At 35.8% G+C, this 24,626-nt stretch overlaps 1 protein-coding gene across 1 annotated transcript; it reads left to right on the top strand.

Moving 5' to 3' along the window:
* Positions 1–202: 202 nt before the first annotated feature.
* On the top strand, positions 203–24,550 carry Smp_021960 (hypothetical protein; the record flags this gene model as incomplete). The annotated part of the gene is made up of 10 exons (XM_018795361.1): positions 203–379; positions 420–621; positions 3,231–3,454; positions 5,911–6,137; positions 7,311–7,500; positions 9,867–10,133; positions 13,474–13,683; positions 14,422–14,506; positions 22,713–23,050; positions 23,906–24,550. 10 exons carry the CDS (start codon positions 203–205, stop codon positions 24,500–24,502), a joined length of 2,517 nt encoding a protein of 838 aa, XP_018649682.1. The 3' UTR covers positions 24,503–24,550.
* Positions 24,551–24,626: the final 76 nt, after the last annotated feature.

The raw sequence follows: 24,626 nt of genomic DNA, 5'->3' as shown, positions 1-24,626 counted from the left end.
CTACTTCAGTTACTGACTGGATATATATTATTTCCATCTGGTATCTTGAAGAAATCAATTATCCATTTTGAGCTTATATTAGTCCCACCAATTTTCGTAATTGTGGTGTTTTTTTTAAAAAACGAGTTTGAATTTCTTACCTAGGTTATATTATACTCTGAAGAATTGTTGCCAGTAGTTGAGAAGTAGATTTCCTCACACAATGGATCTAACTCTTCCTGAACTTAATCATAACTGCTTCAGTACTCTGGATCATTCTTCTGATAACTCCGGAAACTCTGTATCAATAAATCATAGTTTTGCACTGATTGATTGCAAAAATCCCCAAAATGAGCAGTTGCATGGTGCCATTTCTGTCAGAAGTTGGATTAACTCTGCGGTATATTTCACGTAGTTTGTGACATGTTATCCTTCTTTAGAACAATGATTACTTGGAAGAAAACTTGGGTGATTTACGAAAGTGTTTGATGCAGAAAATTCTCGAGTTCAACTGTCATTCTACAAGTCATATACCAACTCCAGCAATTACGAAGTTGTATGAGTCTTTGATATGCTTGTACTTCAAAACCCCAAAACTTTGGTCACATCCATTAAGGTGGATTATAGAAGTATTAATACACGGTAATTGTTTCTTTTTCGAATATCTATGTGGTTTGTGACAATCATTTAAATTCCACTTGATTATATGTGGTTGTGTTTGGTTCAGTTAAGTTTTCATTTCTCATGGGAAAAGTCGCTTATTTAGGGTAAAGATAACGGGATTCTTTCCATTGTACACATGGCAGCTTCACCATGAAAGTTAATCCAATATGTTCTCTGTTTAATGGTTAGTACCACCTGGGATTAAGATCAGTCCAAATGGTTTTGATTATATTTAGTAAGACATTAAGATTGATTTCAACTTGAAAATTTGTAATTCAGAATCATACTCTGTGCCACTACTGAAAACAACATTGGCAGTCCGATTTTTATAAAAGCACTTTTTTAAGTCTCCCATCCTTCATAATCTTGAAGTATATTATTTGATAGATGGAAAAGCTATTTACTTTTACCAGGATATTCAATGAAAAAGAAAGTCTTGTTTGTTTAGTTGTTTTATTTATTTAAGAACGTAAACATTGGCACAAAAGGCCACTAAAATATACATGCGCCACGCAAATCATTGGGTTTATGTGTGCGCTGGAATATTGCCTTGGTGCCAAAACCGAAACAGGTGGTTTTCCTAGTGAGCCATATCTGATTCTTTGACCCAGATATCTAATGTATAAGGTAAGGGAGAAACGTTAGGAAATGCGGTCCCATGAGTCAGTGAACAAGAATAGGTTCATACTCTATTTGTTCCCTCAGGATCATTGAGCCCATGTGCATCATTACTTTAGAACCATGGCTTTTCAACTCCCCTAGGTGGATCCTCCATACCCACCAACCCGGTTTAAACACCGAATATTCGCCTTCTGTCCTCATTTTCGTAAACAACATCCCTCACGAAAAGGGTAAGTAGAACTTGCCAGGACATCCCTATCAGTGGCTATATACGGATAGCCATACAAAAGCATATTGAGAGAGAGTGTGAACTCTCCCCACTTCTCGTTCAGCATTTGGTGACCTAGATTGTTTGTATAACGTCTTGTATGCGATTCCTTATCAAGTCTAAATGAAATATCACGTTATGAATAATTTTGGTGAAAATCATGGGAATAAATACCTCTTAACGTAGCCAATACTGACTATTTGCCATTGAAAGCTTTCACCTAACCAGTGATGTTTTGGGAAAGTGTATTATATTTACGAAATACTTCTCAAAAAGTTCCCGGCCGTCGGTGTATAGTGGTACCGTCTGATCAAAAATACTAAACCTGAAGTTCGTAGTTCTCAGAATTCGTCAATGAGGTCGGACTATTAGTAGTATTAGTAACTGTAATATTAAAGGAAAAAAAGGGAATAGAAAGGAGTAAATTGAAACTCATGTTCTGGGAATGAATAAACAATGAACGTATCTCTTCCCCTTAAGATCCTCAACAATTGATCATGATTACCGAGTGGACACCAACCAGGTAGTCTACATAAAACGATACTCATGGACTGACGCCACGTTTTGGTTTGGCCACTCATGCGTGTCAGTATGCTTTTATACCAACCAGTATTGCACATCCAAGCAGTCAATGATTGGGTATGTGTAACATATCCCCCTTCAGCTACCTCAGTCTAGGAGGATTCGCAATATCATCTGATTCACCATCTTTTCTTAGTACCCTACGTCTAACTACAGTATTGCTCACTAGGCTTTCCCATTCTGCACGAGCGATGCTTCGAAGACACTTTTGGTCGAATAATAGGCCACGTTTCATAGCCACAAAATAAAGCAGAGGACTAGTGGGGATTATACTCTCCCTTCAACAGACAAGCAAAAGTCTTACCTACCCCTTTGGTGGTACAATTTCGTGGAAGTTCAGCGAGCTTTCTGTACTCGTGTTAAAATTTTGTCAAACGCCGACTCAACAGGGGTGATGAGACCTTCAAGATAGTGAAGTGATCAACCTACTCGAATACTTCACTATTTACTGTCAAACAAAGCATTGATTCAGATCAATCCCGAAGCAACATTTTACATTTACATTGAAATAAATCGCGAACATTCTAGTGTTGTCACTCGTAGTTCTGTATCGGATTAATGGGTTGTAAACTTTCGTTCACTTAATTGGTCAGGGATTATAATACGCATTCGTCCTATGATGATCGGATCTTTAGGTCAAAGACTCCGGGTGTGGCTCCTTAGGAAAACCACATGCTTCGGTTTGGGCATACGAAAATACTCGTATAAACTAATTTGTAATGGTTCGAGTTATCTCGTTATTTTTCGAGTGAATTTTGCTTGGCATATGTTCATCCGGTGCGGATTGTCTCAACATAGCTGTTATAGCATAAATTTACACAGAATAGATGGAATATGGCTAGCAGTAGAATCTAGGATAAACGTTTTGTCCTGTTTTCGTCTCATCAGCTAAATGTACCTCCATTTCCGAGTTAGTGTTCATTCTAGGATTCGAACTTACTACCTTTCTTTCGAGGGTACAGGTATATCTGACGAATGCCTCTTAAATAGGATAAAACGCGCGTTCTGTATTCCATTGCTAGTTATGTTTCGTATATTCTACCCCTATACATTGTTGTCTTTTCTGATTGTTGAGCACATCATAGTTAGTGCTTTTCCGTTTTCCAAATTAATTTAGCTGACTCTCTTTATGCCAGTACTTTTAACCCGTCAATCTCAGATGAAGAAATACAACACTGTTTAACTAATTCTGCATTTTCGAAACAAATCAAAGGAAACATACTACATCTTCTATCCTTAATTAGTGAGGAATTTACAACAGCCCAGTTAACTCATAGTGTTAAATGTATTATCAAAGAAGGTATTCATTCTGATGAAATTTTAGTCAGAAATATTCTAAAGGTATGGAAATCTAGAGTCATTAAATTATTTTTTTTAAAGATATTTTTCTAACGATTGGAATGTCAGTAAGTGAGTAGTGTACCACTTTCATCTGTTTATTTACTATTCAGCAAGCAAAACCATCCAGTCACTAGATTGGTACCAGTGATCTTCACTTAACCATTACGACAACTGGGAGTTTTTGGTTCGGTTGCTAACAGGTTTGACGTTAGGTAGTGCTATAAAGCAAGTTTGTAGTTGGTTTTGATCAGCGATGAAAGCCATATTCAACTTCATTTATTTTATTACAGTCAAGAGGTTTTCCCCAAGTGGTTGCATAGGACACTATTTTTTTTACGTCGAGATGTTTGTAATACAGTTCTGACTATTCATTAACTGAAAATAAACATTTACCCAGAGCTGCCAGGTTTGGAGTTGCTTTTAAATACGTAAATTATTTAATAATTACTAAGTCAAGCCAGTGAGTAAAGGAAAAGAGAGATATTATCTTGCTTCCTTACCTACGCTTGTTATCCCCCGTAAAGCATAGGTCGCCGACCAGGAATCTCCTAATTGCTTTGTCGTGGGCAATCTTTTCCAGTTGTTATTCATCCTTCTCATATCTGCTTCCGATCATTTGGTCTTCCTCTTTTCCGTTTCCCTTCAGGATTCCAGGTTAGCACTTACCTCGTGATGCAGTTTGATGATTTCCTCAATTTATGTCCCATCCACTTCCAACATCTTTTCCTATTTTCCTCTTCATTTGGAAGCTAGTTTGTTCCCTCTCATAGTAGGCTGTTGGTGATGGTATCCGGTTAACGGACATCGAGTGTCTTACGTAGACAATTGTTTATAAATACTTGTACATTTCTGATGATGGTTGTAGTAGTTCTCCAAGTTTCAGCTTCGTACAATAAAACTGTCTTGATGCTTGTATTGAAGATTCTCACTTTGATATTGGTTGACAGTTGTTTTGAGTTGCATATGTTCTTCAACTGTAGGAATGCTGTCCCTTTTTGTCAATTATTGCCTTTACATCTGCATCGGACCCTGAGTGTGTGGAGCATCTTCTTCTTCATGACCAGAGTACAACAGCATCTCTCACAAATCTAACCTTTTCTATCCAACTGGGGTCCAATGGGTTTCACTTATTCCGAGCATAACCAAGTTGTATTTCCTCATTTCTGTAGCTATCTGATTAGTCCTACAGGTCTTCTATATTTTCAGGAGATTCCATGTACCGATATTAACTGTTGCTGTGATTGTTTGAGGGGGCATCGTACTCGTGACTTCTGAAGAATCTTAGTTTTTGTCATGAGGCGTCCTAATTCTTCTGAATGAAAATCCTTCGACTCCCAGGACAGAGTTTGAAGGATTTAAATGATTCTTAGGAAAGTTTTTACCTACGGGATGGAGTTGCTGACCCCATTCCCAATCCTTCTCCTTTACCCGGGGTTGAAACCGATAGAAACCCTAAAAGGGTTCTGGGCGGAATCTCCTTGTTTCTTGATAATTTTAAAATATTCTGTGTGAAGGTACACATTTTGTCCTGATGTTAGGACTTACTAATATCACGTAATCTTGTATGGTTTCTATCTTGTTGGTGCCGGTTATATTCCGTTAGTATTCGAAATCTCTTTTGATTACTCTGTATTGCCTCGATTGTGTGACTGTATTTTATCTGCTCAGCTCTCATCTTCTATGTTCAGGCAGAATAAGGTACACCACCCTTGAACAGATATGTAGCTAAAATTTCACGACATGAAAACCTGTCAAATGATATAGACTTTTATTTGAATCTGTTTCGGCGATTCAGGTACACTTAATTCTTAGACGTGGAGTCATAGTTTTTGTTTGACTTCGGTTCTGAAATGTGGGTGTAAAGTTTAACTTTCACACAAATAAGTGTTTCACAGCTTTTAAAACAAAGTATGGAATCACAGGTCAAAATTCTCATGTTAGTATTTCTAGTGCTGAATTCATTATTGTCGGTGAATATGTTGACTAAGTAGTTGAGTTGCTCGACTTTTGACTACTGAATTACAAGTTCATAGCTTACTACACTTTGACTGGACTATCTAGGTAGTATCACTAGTCATCACAAAAAAGAAGTATACTTCAAGCCCTGGATATCGCTTTGTATTATGGGGTTCTTTTGCCAAATTGTTTTGCCTTAGGTCATATCTTGAAGCTGATAAGGAATGTCATTTTACGTCTAATTGTGCTGAGGTATCATAAGCTTGATATTATCTACATCCTATCGACTTTTAGTGTTCTCATAGACTCACACTTGACTCGTGGCTGTAAACACCAATCAGGAACCGGACTACTAAATTACAACTTATTTTCTCAGCGAGTATCAATCATCAGAAGAGGTATGTTATCATTTGCTGATTTACTAGACCAGATTTATCTGTACATAACTTGAATTATGTTGCATATTAACTGACTTTTTTCAAATCTTTTCATGGTTTCAGCAATTTATTAACGACGTAAATCATGAGGAAATTCGTTCTCTAGCTATTCATACTTCTGCTATATGGATGTCTAATTTTGTCCTAAATAATTGCCATTCATCGTCAGCTGATAGTTATTTAGATATTGTACATATAATCTACAATTCAATGCAATATTCTGAAGACCTTTATTTAACCGGAATAAATGCTTTAATAAATATATTTGAATCCGATGGTGTTGGACTAAAGTAAGGCTTTGTTTTACTCATCATTATATTTATGTTGTCTTTCCCAATCTATCTGATCAGTTTTTTATTTGTTGGTCTCCTGATTGTAATCAAGGAAAGAGTGTTATATTTTGTGTTAGAGTAACAGAAAGAGTTAGTTTTGGTTGATTGATTATATTTCTGTGGTTTCAACATACTACTTCGTTTCTCAGAAAAGCGTCTTCTTTTGCCTTTCCAGTTAGTTATAGACTAGAAATACAAATACAAGTATACATATGCGCCGCACGAATCTCATTTGATTTGTGTGAGAGCTATGATACTGCCCAGACCAAAGCAGGTGGTTTTCTTAGGGGACCACATCCGGAGCCTTTGACCTGAAAGTCTAGTCCACAAGGCAGTGGATCATCATGAGGAGATGCAGTCTCATGGTAGCCGGTGAACAACGATTCATTCATGCACCATTTGTTCCCTCGGGATACTGGAGCCCATGTGTACCATTGGTTTGGAATCAAGGTTTTCCAACTCCCCTAGGTGGATCCTTCATATCCACCAAGGCGGTTAAAGCACTGGACATTCGCTTTTCATCCTCTCAATTTCGTAAACAACAGTAATGCAATGAGAAGACAGTGAGTAGGACTTCCCTGTCAGAGGCTTTATACGCGTGGCGATGTGAGAGCATTTCGAGAGAAAGAGAGCGGACTCTTCCCACTCTCGGCCTTACCAGGGCATTTGGGGGCAATACAAATACAATGTAAATACAAATTTAAATCATCAGATTATTGTGGTTACCACGTCCTCATTAAGTGAAATTGAGGTCTAGGTGCCATTAAGTGTAAAATTTTAACCTAGAGGTGAAAAGATGTGGCTTCTGTTCTTTGACTGTCGATCTCAATTGTGGCATTTTAGGAAAAATGCAGCTATTGTAATATAATACACGGAAACCAGCAGTAACTCGGATGTTCATGAGAAACACATACATATCTGCTTAAACATTGGCGAGTGGAGAATGATTTCTTGCTTATAACAAGGTAGATTGTTTAAACGACCAAGCTACATCTCTGGTTTTTGGTGCAGAAATCATGTGCTTGCTGAAAGTTACATGAAATGGTACTATTGTCTCATTAGTATATACTTTTATTCCCCTTAGTGATATGCTACTCTCCTCTCTTTATTTTAATTCCCTAATTATTCCAGTTCAGATAGGGACAAAGGGTTTTTACTTGATTTTCATGTCTCCGAATTGACGAAGTTCAAATGTACTTTACAACATCTTGTCGAATTACATTCAGTAAATCTTCAAAATGGAGTTCAATGGAATGAATGTAAAGGATATGAAGCATTAAATAAAACTGTACTACTTTTATCAATCTTGTCGGAGAAACAGGTGTTTATATTTGTATAACTATATGATTGTTATAATAATAGGACTATACATGTTATCTCTCATATTTTGGTGTATGGAAACTATTTCCAATATCCTATGGTATTTACAATATTATTTAAACCTAAGGTGAAAATGACCTTTCAGATAATAATGAAAGAGGTAATTAGAAGGGGTTTTGTGGCGATTTCAGTATTTTCATAGCTGAAATCATGAGTCTATGGAAAACCTGGAAGCACTGGACGGCCGTTTCGTCCTATTGTGGGGCTCCTCAGCAGTGCGCATCCATGATCCCGCCTCGCGAGATCCGAACCCAGGACCTACCAGTTTCGCGCCAGGGCATTTGACCGATAAACCACTGAGCCGGCATCCAAAGGTGTTGATGTCTAACTTCAACCAATGCACGAAGTTTGAGCAACCGTTCACCAATTGTCTTCAGGAGACAATTGGTGCTTCCAGGTTTTCCATGGTGGTCTAGCTTCAATTGACTCATGATTCCAACTATGAAAAGAGGTAATCGTTTATTGACCTTTATTTTACATTTTACTTGGCAATATGTACTTCATCTATGACAATCGAACTGCTTGACCATATTTTTTTAGTAACTTATCGTCATACCTTATGGCTCGGTTGAAAACCAAAATTGTTTGTACTGTAGTGATTGAGGACACGAGTGGGAACGATCGGATGTATTTGACACGAAAATTACAGACTATCTCACTAAAATCTGACAATCATACAGTAAACAGTTAATTTGCAAAATAACAATCAGTTGTCTTAATCTGGACTGTTCCCTCTGCAAATATCAGTTCATCTTCTCTGGTTTCGTTGTACATGCATTTTCATACCAATTGTGTTCCGTTCCCGTCCTTTCCTTATCAATCTTCTACTGAAATACATTCAATGCCTGACCATCGTTATATACTACTTATGTGGATATAAGCAACCCACACCGCAATATTATGGTATGATAAATAAGCTAGATATCATCCTTAGTTTAGGTAATGTACCAAAGTTCAGGAAAATAATAATACTATCGACGAACTATGTACGATGTCTTTTGGTATTTGAAATAAGTCAAACGAGACCAGCTGACAACACTGACTTATTTATTTCAGAAAGAATCCATATCAGTTTAACGTTTATGTTATATCCCTGAGTAGTTATAAATTCAATTACTTATTTAAGTATGATTCTAATGTTAAAATGGACTTGATAGAATTTTTATAAAAACGTAATACACTTTTTAGTAGAATAATACTCATATGAAATTAACCATCTCAGGGGTATGTCACTGACTCAATTTCATTTTCAATGGTTTTGATGGTTTTCATTAGGTTCTTTTTTAATGAACAATAAGTAGCCAGTTCTAAATACACCTAATAGTCAAATAACTAAGTGCTCTGATTAAGTTATATCTGGAGACTTTTTGTTATGTTTGATATCTGGTACGACCGAGAGTGGAGAGAGTCCGCTCTCCCTCTCCAAATGCTCTCACATGGCCACGCGTGTATAGCCTCTACCAGGGAAGTTTTACTCATTGCCTTCTCGCGGTGAGGATGTTATTTACGGGATTTAGAGGACGAAAAGCGAATGTCCGGCGCTGTAACCGGGTTGCTGGAAGCAGAGGATCTACCTAAGGGAGTTGGAAAACCCTCATTCCAAACCAACGGTGCACATGGGCTGGCTCCAGTATCCTGAGGGAACAAATGGCGTATGAACCAATCGTTGGTGACCGGCTACCATGTGACTGCATCTCCTAACGATGCTCCATTGCCTTGTGGATCAGATCTTTAGGTGAAAGGGTTCGAGTGTGGCTCCCTAAGCAAACCACCTGCTTCAGTTTGGGCACCTGGGCAGTATCATAGCTCTCACACAAATCAAATGAGATTTGTGCGGCGCATATATATCTGGTGCCCCATTGTACCAATATTTATGTGTTTAAATAAATAAATAAATAAGAAAACATTAGTCTCTAGTATCAAAAATTATACTATTTAATATGTTTAAGCAAACGGATTTGTGAATAGAGTAAATATTAGATTATCAAAGTTCAGTTAGTTCACTGATAGAAATCTTTTTGCCTCATATAAATCATCTTCATATACTAAATTGTGCTGTTGACCTTAGTCAGTCAGTCAGTCAATCACAACGTAGAACTTCGTACGTACGTACATCAGTTCGAGTTGCCATACCACATTAGCACAAATATGAAGTTGACCTTAACATAAGTTTAGGTTATATTCTATTACATGAGATATGTATTTTTCCTGCTCCCCTATATTTTGTTCATTGCTTATATTCTTCTACTTATTTTAAGGCTTTGTATTATATAGACCTTTATCATCTTATTTTATCGTTTTGTTTAGATGGATTATCTCATTCATCGACTTAGTAACTCCTGCGATAATACCAATAATCAGTATATTCATGAATTATTTGGTATGTTTCTATTGACATTTTCACTAACTGGTCATTATCCATACGATGAAGATATCAGTGATGTTGCTTTACAAATATGGTTAAATATTTATGAAGCATCCATTAGCACAACCGCCTATACCGTCAGTAATGTTCACGATGAAGATGCAATTAAACGTATTCATACGGAATTCCTTCAACGCGCATTTATTAAAGTAGGTCGAATAATTTGTTTCTGCAATGTGAATAGTAATAATCGAAAGAAAAAAATCTTATACATTAGTTGTTATGCAAGATCTTGTCCATGGCTGTCTACATTGAGTTAAGTTGACATAAAACATTAATCATAAAATAGTTCGAATAAGTCATGTTCAGATAGCCAACCTGCGACCTTTTATGATTTTTATATGTAGTATTTGCTCTTAAGGTTAGATTTTAGTTGGTACTATAGTGTGGTCTACTTATATTGTTGTGAATGAGAACACAGGTGAGGACAACCAACTATGTATTTAGCACAAATTACAACGTTACTTGGTAAAATACAAAAACCATGCTATGATACACTATTTGCAAAATGTTCTTCAATTGCCTCAGGCTTCATTGTTCCTGGATTTTCACACAAATTGCTTTTTATTTCTGTTCTTCTCTTCTTGATCTTCTCAATCTTCTGCTGTCAGATATTCTATTCCTTACTCACCATATATACTACTTATGTTGATATCAGTAGCTCACACCACAATATCCTTATAAGTAGTATATGGTGATGGTCAGACATCGAATGTATTTTGGCAGAAGACCGATAAGGCAAGAACTGAAATGAAGTGCAACTGGTAGGAAAATGAAAATGCTCCTGTGGTTTATACTACTTATGTTGACAGTTATCAGTAGTATGTCACATCAATTGAAAGCGGGATGCATGCTAACAGAAGATTGAGAAGATTCAATTGAAAAGAAATCAAGTAATTGTAATAACATCAGAATTGAAAGAATCCTGAAGGCATGTAAACGACAACCGATGGAAGATGTACAAATTATGTATTCCATATATAGCTTTCATATTTTGTGAAAGCATTCTGTAATTTTGTATTAAACAACAAATTGGTCTTCTCCTTACTTGAGTTCTCGTTCACTACATTCTAAATATTCATTTGCTTACAATGTCACTTGATCTCCCATCAGAAGCTCTGACAAGGTATGAGTTGCTTAGACTACCCCTAACTTATACATGTCAAGTGAAAATGTAACACTTTGAAGAAACTGATTTCCGAACAGTAAAATTTATAAATACTCTATTGACACTGTGGTGTGGTTTACTTATATCCTTATAAGTAGTATATGGTGATGGTCAGACATAGAATGCATTTTGGCAGAAGATCGATAAGGAAAGAACTGAAATGAAGCGCAATTGGTATGAAAATGCATAAACAATGGAATTAGGGAAGATAAACTGATAGTTACAGAAGGACCAGTGAAGATCGAGACAATTGATTGTTACTTTGCAAATTAACTGTTTGTTGTATGGTTATCAGAATTTAGTGAGATAGTCTGTAATTTATGCTCAAATACATTCGATTGTCCCCAACTAGTGTTCTGTTCACTACAGTTAATATTATTTATTGAGGTTGACCCAAATCAATATTATTTATAACTTTTCATGGTTGTCATTGTATCCATTGTTATGTCGACGTTTCGCTCTGCAATATTATTATGACTTTTACAATATGATAATCCCATATAACTGACCCCTGTTGTTGGGCTTACAGTAATTGCTAGTTACAGAACAACTACGATTTTTCCCATGTGGAAAGCAGGAGAAGTGAATTGTGTGGGCGACCTTGGAGGCCCTTGAATGACCCTGAGTAACACATTACCCATCAGAAAGGCGTATGATTATTAAGCAGCTTATAATAAAAACGTGATAAATTTACAAAGATTTAGGTGTTTTGACACAAATGATGAACCTTTTCATGTGAGTTGTTACATGTTATCCGTCATTGTGTTTGAATTCCGCGTTAAAATCAAGTAGCATCGCTTTTTAATACTATTATATGTCGGTAGGTTGTACACATAATTTACTTCTGCTCTAATTGGTTCTCTGACTGATTCGACAGAACGGCAGCTGACATGTAACATTTCAACATTAGTGATTTACACATTATTATGCAATAGAAAAGACGAAACATTAAATGTAAAGTATGGATTTGGATGATCTTGAGGTTCTAACCCATTTTAGTTAATTAGGAGACGACAAAGATAATCGGATGACTTATTATGTTTGGAATGAAGATGAAGATATGGGTTTTCAAATCTTCACACTAGAGCTGGTGTCACTTCATGGTGAGAACTGTAATCCGGCGATACTATAGTTTTTGAATGAACCTGTCAGATTTTAAATTGCCGCTCTTGGACATTTCCGCGAGGTTTATTCATCTCAGTCAATCACAACGTAAAATCTGTACATATGTACGTAGGTTCAAGTCGCTATACCCCCTTAGCACACCGAGGTGACATGATCAGACCAAACAGAATAGTAGAGGTAGTAACAATCTCAATAGTAATAGGAAAGATTAGGCATCGAGGATACGACTTGAAAAGATAAAATAAACTAGCAAAACAGAAACAAAAAGTGTTATGAGAAATTTAGGATCTTAGAATTCGGGGGAAGGCAAAGAATGAATGCACCTGCAGCATTGCAAACGATTTTAAGCCATGTCATTCAAAGTCTCCAACTATTAGTTACTATAATCACGTGAACCCCAAGCAGGTAATCTGTGCCTATGGAATGGCTAAGTCCAATTATCGGTGACCTTATGAACTAGCGCTATGTTTTGGTCTGACCTCCCCTAGCTTTCTTTCAACCTGATCCTGCACCAGAAAATATCTCCCGTTGAGGTAGGCGGTGGTTGGTCATACGTAACACATCTCTGAAGATTTACAATCTCACCAATCGATTTACTATCTTTGCTTAGTATTCTATTCCTTACTCAGGTATCGCCTACTCTGTAGTCCGCTGTTACTCTCTGTACAGTCTGGAGTATGAATTCACACTCGAGCCTTAATTTTCTGCTTTTAGCCTTATCATTCCCCTATTTTATATTTTCATGTACAAAAATCTCCGAGCAGCGAAGACAGTCTTTTGATTTAACCGACCTTGGGTCCGTTATCCAGCTGAATTTGACAATGTTAGTAAATGCAGACTACTTGGATGGGGTCTTTGCTATAACCACTATCTGTATCTAAAGATTTTAGCTAACAGCTCAAAGTCGCTCGCAATGAAGCAAATGCACTCACTCTTTATCCTCCTCTCGATCTGGAGTTCTAGTGTTCCTTTATTGATATCTTCCCACTTTGTATTTTCGGAATGTTTTCTAAATGCGTAGTATTTTTCGATTAGCATTTTAATCTTTTGTTGCATGTAAAGTTAATCTGATTTAGTCGTACTTATTGTGAGGTAGGGGAACTTGGATCAACGTATATCTTGATTGATTGTACACTAGTAAATATTTCAGCGTATAAATCCTCACAGTATGTTAATATTTATCATACCATTTCCAGTTCCATTATCCAAAAGATTTAAATCAATATTATACCGTATGGAACCAAGAGGATAGAGATCTTTGGTTGAAATTTCGTCAAGAACTCAGTAACTGCTTTCTCTCAGTGTTCAGATACTTGAATTTACATGACTGGTTCCTTCAGGCAACTAATCAGCTTCAGTCTACTATATGCAATTGTACAAATGAAGAATTGCTAGCTAATTGGCAGGTTTGTATGTTTTGATGGTTGCTTTTTCTACTTTTTGTTTTTACTCAACGGATTCTATGTAATGTCTTGGTTGACAGTCTATTGTGCTTTACAAAAATGGTGGGCTTGTTTTTTGCACCAAATAAACGTATTTGTCTAAATTTGTTTGAACGTAGATTTAGACAATTACAGATAAGATGAGTATTGCACGTAATGTAGTCAATTACTAAACAGGTCTCCTCCATTGTTTGTATTCTACAAAAAATACTAGTCATTCAGTAAGTGGGTGCTGGAACCTGTTCAAGCTAGACTAAATAGTCCTGCATTAATTTTCAAAAAAACTTTACCGTTCTCATTTTTTCATGATGGTAGGATTTTGTTTGTTGATGAAGCTTCTTTCATTAGTAGGTGGGATCATTGGCTATTTACCAGAGGTGTATTGAAATATGTAAATTTCTTGGTTGTGGTGAGCAAAATGATCGCAATCTGCGTTTAAAAATCTTGAATATCATGACTCGAAATTTGTTGCAATCATGCAGATGGTTAAGGCTTGTGATACGTATTTGTTCTATGGCGATCAGCATACGAGTAGGCTTAACGGGAGCTTAGAATGATCAGACAGAAACTGTCAGTCTTTAAAATTACTTACCGTGAAATCATTCATGATGACACAGATAAACTCAATTCATATCTCAAACTTTAATACTTACACTTACTTACCTACATCCGTTCTGTCCGAACTAAATTTCCTGTGTTTAGATCCCAACTACAATCGGTATTATTATTCCAATTCATTTGCTCATCATCATGTTAGTTTCCTCATATCAGGTGGATTTGAATTTCGGTAAGTTAAGGCAATGTTTGTTTGTTCCAAATGCAATGTTTATGACTGATCTGTTGGCAAAGTAACGACAAGGAAATCCTGAATATCATGACTCAAAATCGGCCTCAGTAGTGCGAATGTGTCAATTATTTGCCTTCCTCCAAATCTTGGACATTATTATTCGATACTTTTGATTTGTCAACTACAGCCATTTTTGTCGATGTTTGTTTCTGTATTTAAGCTTTTCGATTATCGCTGGTATTATATTTTTAACATTTTCACGGCTTAGATTTTCTTCTTCTCGATTTCTTTTTGTTGGTCTGGAATAAAGTGTACCAACTTGGGGTTATACAAATTCGTGTTGCATCTTATATTGCACATCTCTATCTATTTGAATTCTATTAATCAACTTAACAGTTGTATCACTAGACTAAATTACTCGATGTCACAATCTACTGAACGTAGTATCATATAACTGAGCAATGCAAATAATCCAATAATAATATCATATCTGAGTAGTTATTGATTGTCGCAAATGCATTAAAGGCATGTTAAAATCAAAACGTCTATGTCTTCAACATATATGTTTTCTTAGATGATAGCTAACCTTAACACATAATAGTAGATATTTTGCATTCTTTTTGTCTCATTCACTTATATAGATGTAGTTAAACAATTCAATGACCCCCAAATGCCTTGGTACGTCTGAGAGTAGGGAGAGTCAACTCTCCCTCTCGAAATGTTCTCACATGGCCACGCGTATATAGCCTCTGCCACACAAGTCCTACTCACTGCCTTCTCGCGGTGAGGATGTTATTTACGAAATTGAGAGAACGAAAAGCGAATGTCCGGCGCTTTAACCGGGTTGGTGGATGTGGAGTGTCCACCTAGGGAAGTTGGAAAACCCTGATTCCAAACCAATTGTGCATATGGGTTCCCAGTGTTCTAAGGGAACAAATGGCGTATGAATCAATTGTTGGTTAGCGGATACCCTGGGACTAGATCTCCTGACTTTGCTCCACTTCCTTATGGATCAGACCTTTAGGCCCAAGGCTCCGGGTATTGCCCCTTAAGAAAACCACCTGCTTCGGTTTAGGCACCTGGACAGTATCATAGCACGCACACAAATCAGGTGACTTCTATGGCGCATATGTATTCGGTGCCCCCTTTGTACTAATATTTATGTGTTCAAATAATAATAATAATAATCATAAATATGGGTTAGATAGGGGGAAAGATATATGATAGTGCAATTCGATCAAGTGGAAGACTAAATTGTGTGAAAAATTAGTATGACGTAATAAGGAGGGATCAATCCGATGTGAATGAATCACGTATAGTGGAGATTAATAATGATGTTTAACCAATAATAATAATGATAATAGTACAAATATTTGTGAATAAAGATAAGAGAGACAATTACATTTGACTACGAAAGATCTTAAGTACAATAGTCAAATCAGGTCATCCAATAGCTAAAATTACTATTGATTAATTGACCTTGTGGTTGGTCAAGGGAGGAGCAAGGATTGGAGATATTTCTTCTGTAGGCATAGCTCTGGTTTCTTCATCCTGATGGCTACTGTTGTGTCTTGACCTAGCCGTCGCCAATTGTTATGTCTTGATCAAGGTTGTAGCCAATTGTTATGACTTGCTCAAGGTCGTCGCTAAATTGATATGACCTTACAACTTAAACAAGGACGTAACTTGTGTGAATTATCCACCAATAGAATGCAACTTCTACGACCTTAACACTGTGATAATCAAGGAAATCTAATCAGTATGAGTAATCTCGCGTCCCTATTGGTCCTTAATCCGCCTAGCACATCCACTTGAGTCCAGAACACCAATAGCAGCCTCGGCAATATGAGTCTAAGCGAATCTGCGCGAATCGTTTATTTCAAGCATACTCGGTTTATATACCAGACAGACACACAGCATTAAACCATAAAATAGGAAATAATATTTGTACAAGATCAAGCCAAATGTGGCTGTAAGCGTGGGAGACAATCAATAAACTGAGTACAATTTAGGAACAGTAAATCGTATAATGATAATCCATAGATCAAAATGAAGCTTATAATAAGATGAATATAGATATACACAATCGAATTACTCAATAGTTAAACAATAAGAATATATATAGAATAATAGTCCATTAATAGGTCCCGGGAGTTATCCGTACTTACATCTTCACTAGGATATAACAGCTACTGCCTCAGCCGTTTAAAAGGACTTTAATAACAATCAATTGAATGTTGTTTTTTTTGTTTTTTTTCTTCTCCTTAACACTTAGGAATCTGAAGCTCTACTTTTTATTCTATCATCAATTAGTGAACATGTTATATATAAAAATGAATCACAAATAATACCTTTATTAAATTTTGCTTATATCATATCAAATATTATATTGAATTATATTCATAAATTAGAACAATATATTACATATTCAATGAATTATGATGTGCTTATTCATTGCCAAAAACAATCATTACCACCCCCACCACCACCACCATCACAACAACAACAACACCACCACCAACAACAACAACATCCTCCTCCTCAAATTTTTATATTATGTAAAACTGTATTATTATGTATAGAAAATTATTATTCTATTATAGTAACCATGGTTACATTATCTGAAATTAATCTAATTAAATTTATTTTAAATTCATTACTACTATCTACTTATATTACTACTAATGAAAATTATCAAAATGATTTAATTGAATTATGTCATATATCACTTTGTGTAATTCAAATTATATTAAAGGTAATCAAAAATATATTTTATATTATAATTTCATATCATAATTCATCTTGTTTTGGTTTTTTAAAGATAGTTAAATGATCTATCTTATGATCATAGATAGATAGATAGTCATAACAGATTACTACTTTTTACCAATATGAGATTTGAATCGACAACTGTATCTCTTTGTTGATGTGATATAGCAACCCAAATTGATGTATGTACGTACGAAGTTCAACGTTGTAACTGACTGACTGAGTTATAACAGATTATTACCTGTTGATATATGAATATAATAGTTGAATTCATGAGTCTATTGAAGCTAGATCACCATGGAAAACCTGGAAGCACTGGACAACCGTTTCGTCCTATTGTGGGACTCCTCAGTAGTGCGCATCCACGATCTCGCTTCGTGAGAATCGAATCCAGGACCTATCAGTCTCGCGCGCGAGTGCTTAACCGATAGACCACTGAGATGGTCGGCATCCAACGGTGGTAATGTCTAACTTTAACCGATTCACGAAATTGAGCGATAAATCCACTATTGTCTTCAGTGAGTTGATATCTCACAACAGACCTGGTTGAACTTCACTCTTCACTGCTTTTCACTAGAACTCCAGGAAATACTTCTTGAAGCCAGTCACTAGTGAGCATATGTTGAATAATATTAGAATGGTTTTTGTGTATATTATAGTAATTTTAATAGTTGAGATCATGAGTCAATTGAAGCTAGATCACCATGAAAAACCTGGAAGCACTGAACGACCGGTTTCGTCCTAGTATAAGACTCTTTAACAGTAAGCATCCATTATCCCTCCCGGGATTTTCCATGATGGTCTAGCTTCAATTGACCCATGAATTCAATTATTAAAATTACTATAATGTCTACAAAACCCCTTTTGATATATGAATTTGTTGACCAGTTTAATACAAAAAACTCATATTATGAACTCATACCGTACCCGTTAATACTGTAGGTACAATTTAGTTATGTAATTCTAATATCTATACAGATTTTTTTTTTCTTTTTTTTTCTTTTTCGAACGGTCTAGAGTAAATTATCTTCATCAAATATGTTAGTTGATATGGTAACAAATACATTGGAATATTATCTTTATCATACCAAATTAATTGATCAAACTAGTTATAATTTAATATCATATTGTATTGGTATGTTATTATATATATCAGAAAAACAAAATAAACAGATAACAATTAACTCATTACAAAATATTTTATATAGTCGATTAGAAACTTTTAGATTATTATGTACTACTACTAATACACAAGGTAAGTCAAGATTTATCAATTTAATTTGTGTTATAAACAATAATTTACTTTTATTGATATAAATAGCTCCCAAATGCCCTGGTACGGCTGAGAGAGTGGGGAGAGTCTGCTCTCCCTCTCGAAATGCTCTCATATGGCCACGTGTATATAGCCTCTGTCAGGGGAGTTCTACTCGTTGCCTTCTCATAGCATTACTGTTGTTTACGAAATTGACAGGACGAAAACCGAATGTCCGGCGCTTTAACTGGGTCAGTGGACACGGAAAGTCCAACCAGCAGAGTTGGAAAACCCTGATTCCAATCGTTGGTCACTGGTTACCATGGCACTGCATCGACTCACGATGCTCCACTGTCTTGTGGATCATATCTTTTGGTCAAAGGGTCCGAGTGTGGCTCCCTAAGAAAAGCACCTGCTTCAGTTTGAGCACTTGAGCAGTATCATAGCCCTCACACAATTAAATGGAATGACGCATATATATCTGGTGCCCCTTTGTACCAATATTTATGTGTTCAAATAAATAAATAAATAATAATAACTTTAGAGACTGACCAGTTGCAGTCCTAAACATCAATGGGAAGGTACAAACAAACAATACCAAGTGAATTTAAACTTCATCCCATTGCACAAGCAAGTGGCTATCAGGACTCAGTAGTTGAGTAGATAACGCAATGGCGTTTCAAGTGAAAGGTACTGGGTTTGAGTCCCAGAGTGAACATCAACTCTGAGATGCAGGTACATCCGTCTGACGACTCCCAAATACGACGAAACGCGTTTCCTTGATTCCACAGCTAGCCACTATCCATCTTTGCTTACAATAAATGACTAACAAATATATATTAAAACACATTTATAGATTTATAATTGTACAACTTAGAGAAGCACCTTTTAAGAATGATTGTTCGCTTCAATGTTTTTTTTAGTTTTGAACACTTTACTGAAATCATCTGATTGTTTAATGTTCAACGTCATTAATGCGTTTCTTTTAATTATTGCTGCTGCTTTCAGATTTAAGTGATCTTCCACAAAATGTTATATCAATTTGTTCACAATTCACCTGTAAACAGAATGAAATTAATAAAAAATCTCATTTTATTACAATTCTGGTGAGTTGTATAGTTTATTGTTCATTAACATGTTTTCTTTTTCATTGATTCATTTCATATAAAATATTTTAATAGTGTAGTGTGGGTTACTTAAATCCACATAAGTAGTATATGATGATGGTCAGGTATAGAATGTATTCCAGTAGAAGATCGATAAGGAGAGAACGGGAACGAAATGCCATTGGTATAGAAATGCATGAACAATAATAATTGGAGACGATGGACTGATATTTACAGAAGAAACAATCAATATTAAGACAATTGATTGATAGTTTGCAAATTAACTATTAACTATATGTAAGCAAAGATGGATAGTGTTTAGCCGTGGAATCCCGTTTGACGCGCGTTTCGTCCTATTTGGGACTTGTCAGCTGGATATACCTGCATCTCAGAGTTGATGTTCATTGTGGGACTCGAACCCAATACCTTTCGCTTCAAACGCCATCGCGTTATCAACTCAGCAACTGTATGGTATGTGCATACTGTGCGTATTTCCTCCATCTTTGCTTACAATTCTTGTGAATTAAGGCTATATCTAGGCAATACGCACAATATGCACATATGCTAATATGAAACTGACCACTTTCAGTCCTAAACATCAATGGGAAGATTCAAATATTCAATACTAAGTGAATTTATTTACTATATGGTTGTCATATTTTACTGAGCTATTCTGTAATTTCGTGTCCAATACATTCGATTGTCCCCACTCATGTTCTTGTTAACTACCTCATGAAGAGGTCAAGTTCATGTTATAGATAAATGAATGAATAATTTTATTAACAGATTAATTTCTGTTCTTAACTATTACTGATATCATATGAAACCATTGAGTTATACAGTTTCTCGAATTCCAATTATAGGACAGTAACACACTCTAATGATACACTCCTATTCTTCATATACCGTTCTACATACTTGAATTTGAGAAGCTGGGTAGTATCATTAGCTTCCACACTTTGAATGTAGCTTAAATCCAATTGTGGTATGTGCTACTTATATCCGCATAAGTAGTATGGAGTATATGGAGATAACTTCGAACGATTACTTGAGTACTAATGACATAACATTTACAAAAATGAATCCATCATTCGGAATTATTTTATCCTTGAACTTGTAAAAGTATTAAGACACACGTTAGATTATAACACAATTTTTATTATCAGATTAGTCTATTAAAGTTGAACAGCCAATTGATAATGGAATAATAGTTAATCACCATATTATAACAATTCTATCAAAATTATTATGTTACTTAAAACAATCGTTAACAGAAGTTGCATTTTCCCAACTACCAGAATATTTTATACAGGTTAGAGCATTTTCTCTCTTTATTATTAGTATTTTTATTTGTTTCTATGTGGTGAATATTCCTCTGTAATAGAATCTCGCGAGGCGCGGTTGGGGTCCGCGTGACTATCGTAACCAATGGTTGGAGACTTTAGGTGACATGGCTCAGAATCGATCACAATGGCGCAGGTGTATACATTCTTTATGTTCTCTTAAACCTTAAGATTGAAATTTCTTCATAACGTTCTTCCTTCCTATACTATATCCTTATATACTACCACCAATAAATTAACTATTTCTATGAATCCGGTGTTCATCTTGTTGTGCTAACGAGATATGGCAACTTGGACCGATGCATATGTGTGCCTGGTCCTACGTTGTAGCTGACTTAGGCGGGATCATGGATGCGCACTGCTGAGGAGTCCCACAATAGGACGAAACGGCTGTCCAGTGCTTCCAGGTTTTTCATGGTTGTCTAGCTTCAATTGACTTATGATTTCAACTATATATAAAAATTACTAAAAATCTCCACAAACAACCTTTTAATCAAGAATTATTGATATAAATTTCTTCATTATAGAGCTACTTTATTTAACTCGTGTTTATATATCGGATGAAGAATCCTCATTGTTGAAAATATCACTCGCATTATTATCTTGTTGGCACTGTTTTCTCATCTAGATGATTAATTTATGTATCTGGTTAATAGCATCAGTATCTATTACCTTGTAGAAGTGAAATTTTCAATTATTTTACAAGTATTGAATCTCGCGAGGCGGGATCATGGATGCGCACTCTTGAGGAGTCCCACAATATGACGAAACTGCCGTTCAGTGCTTCCAGGTTTTCTATGATGGTCTAGCTTTGAACTCAGGACCTATCAGTTTCGTGCTAATGCTTAATCTCTAGACCACTAAGATGGCCGGCATCCAATGGTGTTAATGCTTAACTTGAACCAATCCAATGGAGTTCAACTGGGTCTGTTATGAGATAGTAACTCACTGGAGACAATAGTGGACGGTTGCTCAATTTTATGGATTCGTTGAAGTTAGACATTAACACCGTTGGATACCGGCTCACTGATCCATAATATTATCAGAAGGGTTTTTTGTGGTGATTTATTTTTCACCAGAGTTGAAAGCGTGAGCAAATTGAAGCTAGACCACCAGGGAAAACCTGGAAGCACTGGACGGCCGTTTCGTCCTATTGTGGGACTCCGACAGTGCGCCTCCACGACCTCGCCTCGCGAGATTCGACCTCAGGACTTCGAGAGGTATTTCCTGGAGTTCTGGTGGGAAGCAGTTACCAGTGGAGTTCAACCACGTCTGTTGTAAGATAGGAACTCACTGTAGACAATTGGTGGACGGTTGCTCAACTTCGTGGATTGGTTGGAGTTAGACATAAACACTATCAGATGCCGGCTGAGTGGTCTATCGGTTAAGTGCTCTGGCGCGAGACTGATAGATCTTGGGTACAAATCTCGCGAGGCGGCATCGTGGATGCACACTGCTGAGGAGTCTCATACTAAAACGAAACGGCCGTCCAGTGCTTCCAGGTTTTCCCTGGTGGTCTAGCTTCAATTTGCTCACGCTTTCAACTATTTATAATATTGATTAACTTTCTTTCCTTTTTTTTCTTCCCTTCCCCCTCCCACAACAGTATCATAAACTCTTACAAGTTGGTTTACCCATCTTCACATGTTCATTGAATAATCCAATGGATGATATAATGATTTCTATGGTTATTGAATCAATCCATTGTATATTTTATACATTTCATTATATATTAGAGAAATATAATAAATTAGATGAGACCATATTAAAACCTATACAATACTTTATTGAATGGTTATTCAATGATCAATCTAATATGAATGAACATTCATCATTTATAAACTTGGCTTCCAGTTTATTGTCTAATATTTTAGATAAAATTAATATACTACTTATTAATCAAACTATTATAGTAGATGATAAATTATTTGGAAAATATATAGGATATACTAAAGAAGAACGTATAAATCATCCTTTATCACCTATATTAATGTCATTTATTGGACAATCTATTACAGAAGAAATTGAAATATCAAGTCGATTTATAAGTCAATTAATCAGTTTCAAATCTCAAGTAAGTATACATTTAAAAAATAATATGTTAAAGACTGTTTTTTTTTTGATGGAGTTTTGTTCTTTGAGTTGGATGGTTTGGTTGTGGAGCTTTCATCGTCCTTCTGAACAACAACATCATCAGCACAAACTTCAGGTAGAAGTGAAGTGTTTGAATTTCTCCATATGTGGTTCACAGCTTGTTCTGTACACCTCGATGTTGATTGGTTCTTGTTGACCTTAAATCTGTCAATGTTTTTTTCGTTGTATCTACCATTGGTTTGGTCAACAAGAACTGATCAACATCGAGATGCAAAAGACAATTTGTGAACCATACTGGTAGGTGCAGACTACCTGATTGGGATCCGCGAGATGATAGCAATCGATGGTTAGAGACCTTGAATGACATGGCTCAAAATCGTTTGTAGTGGCGAAGGTGCATCCACTCTTTGTGTTCTAACAAATTCTAATCTTCTGAATTCTTCATGTCCGTATCCTTTTTCTCTTTCCAAATTTATTTCACCGTATTATACTCCTTCAATCCCTTATCTTTCACATAGTACTTTAACTCTTACTACTTCTACCACTATGGGATTTGAATCGACAACTGCCTCACTGTGCTACTGTGGTATGGCAACTCGAACTGATGTACGTACGTACGAAGTTCTACATTGTGATTGACTGAACAATGATTTTATGAACTGATTTCTATTCGATAGATTTTGATTATTTCCATAAAGAAACTTGAAAAAAAAAACTGCCTTACAACTACATTTTCCTTTTTCATTAACTCATAGCTCTACTATTATGAAAACTATCCGACCATACTTCTTATGAAATACCACAATCACACAATCACAGCCCAACATCATCACAGTCATCAACAACAAAAGGAAACCAACAAAGAAAATCTATTTTCAATCTCCTCAATGATGATGCTCATATGTCGCTAAAATTATTTTTATCATTAGCATTTAGTGGTATCAGTGTACCAGAATGGTCAACTGTCGAGTCATGTATTCAATTAGCTTGTCATTTATTAACTATATTAACTTATGAAAACAATATTGATCCATTAATGATTTTAGATGATAAATTACTCTTTGAAATTAATATATGTATATTATTAATATTAACTAAAGGTGTACCACCACCTGAAAAACTTCTAATAAAATATGCTGAACTTTATTGTTGTTTAGCAAATTTATTTCCATGTAAACAATTTATTTTTTTAAGTTTTATCACTGGGAATATACAATCTATTAGTCAAGAATATCAATTAAAATTAACCCAAATACCACATAGTAACATATTGATCGAATTGATTACAGATTGTTTATGTTATACAAGTCTAACGGAACGAGCACAATTTGTTATCATGGTAACAAGACCTTCCCTTTCATTGAATAAAGTTACCAGAAGTATATCAACATTTATTCGTTTATTATCATTACAAAGACATGGAAATTGTTAAACATAAATTTATTTATATAGCTCTCCCACTCCAAATGCTCTCACATGGCCAGCGAATATATAGCTTCTGCCAGGGAAGTCCTACTCACTGTCTTCTCGTGGCACTACTGTTGTTTACGAAATTG

This window comes from Schistosoma mansoni, chromosome 2, assembly GCF_000237925.1.
Source record: "Schistosoma mansoni strain Puerto Rico chromosome 2, complete genome".
In the NCBI taxonomy this organism is placed as follows: Eukaryota; Metazoa; Platyhelminthes; class Trematoda; order Strigeidida; family Schistosomatidae; genus Schistosoma; species Schistosoma mansoni.
The sequence above is the reverse complement of the archived record's forward strand: the minus strand, read 5'-3'. Positions and strand labels throughout refer to the sequence as shown.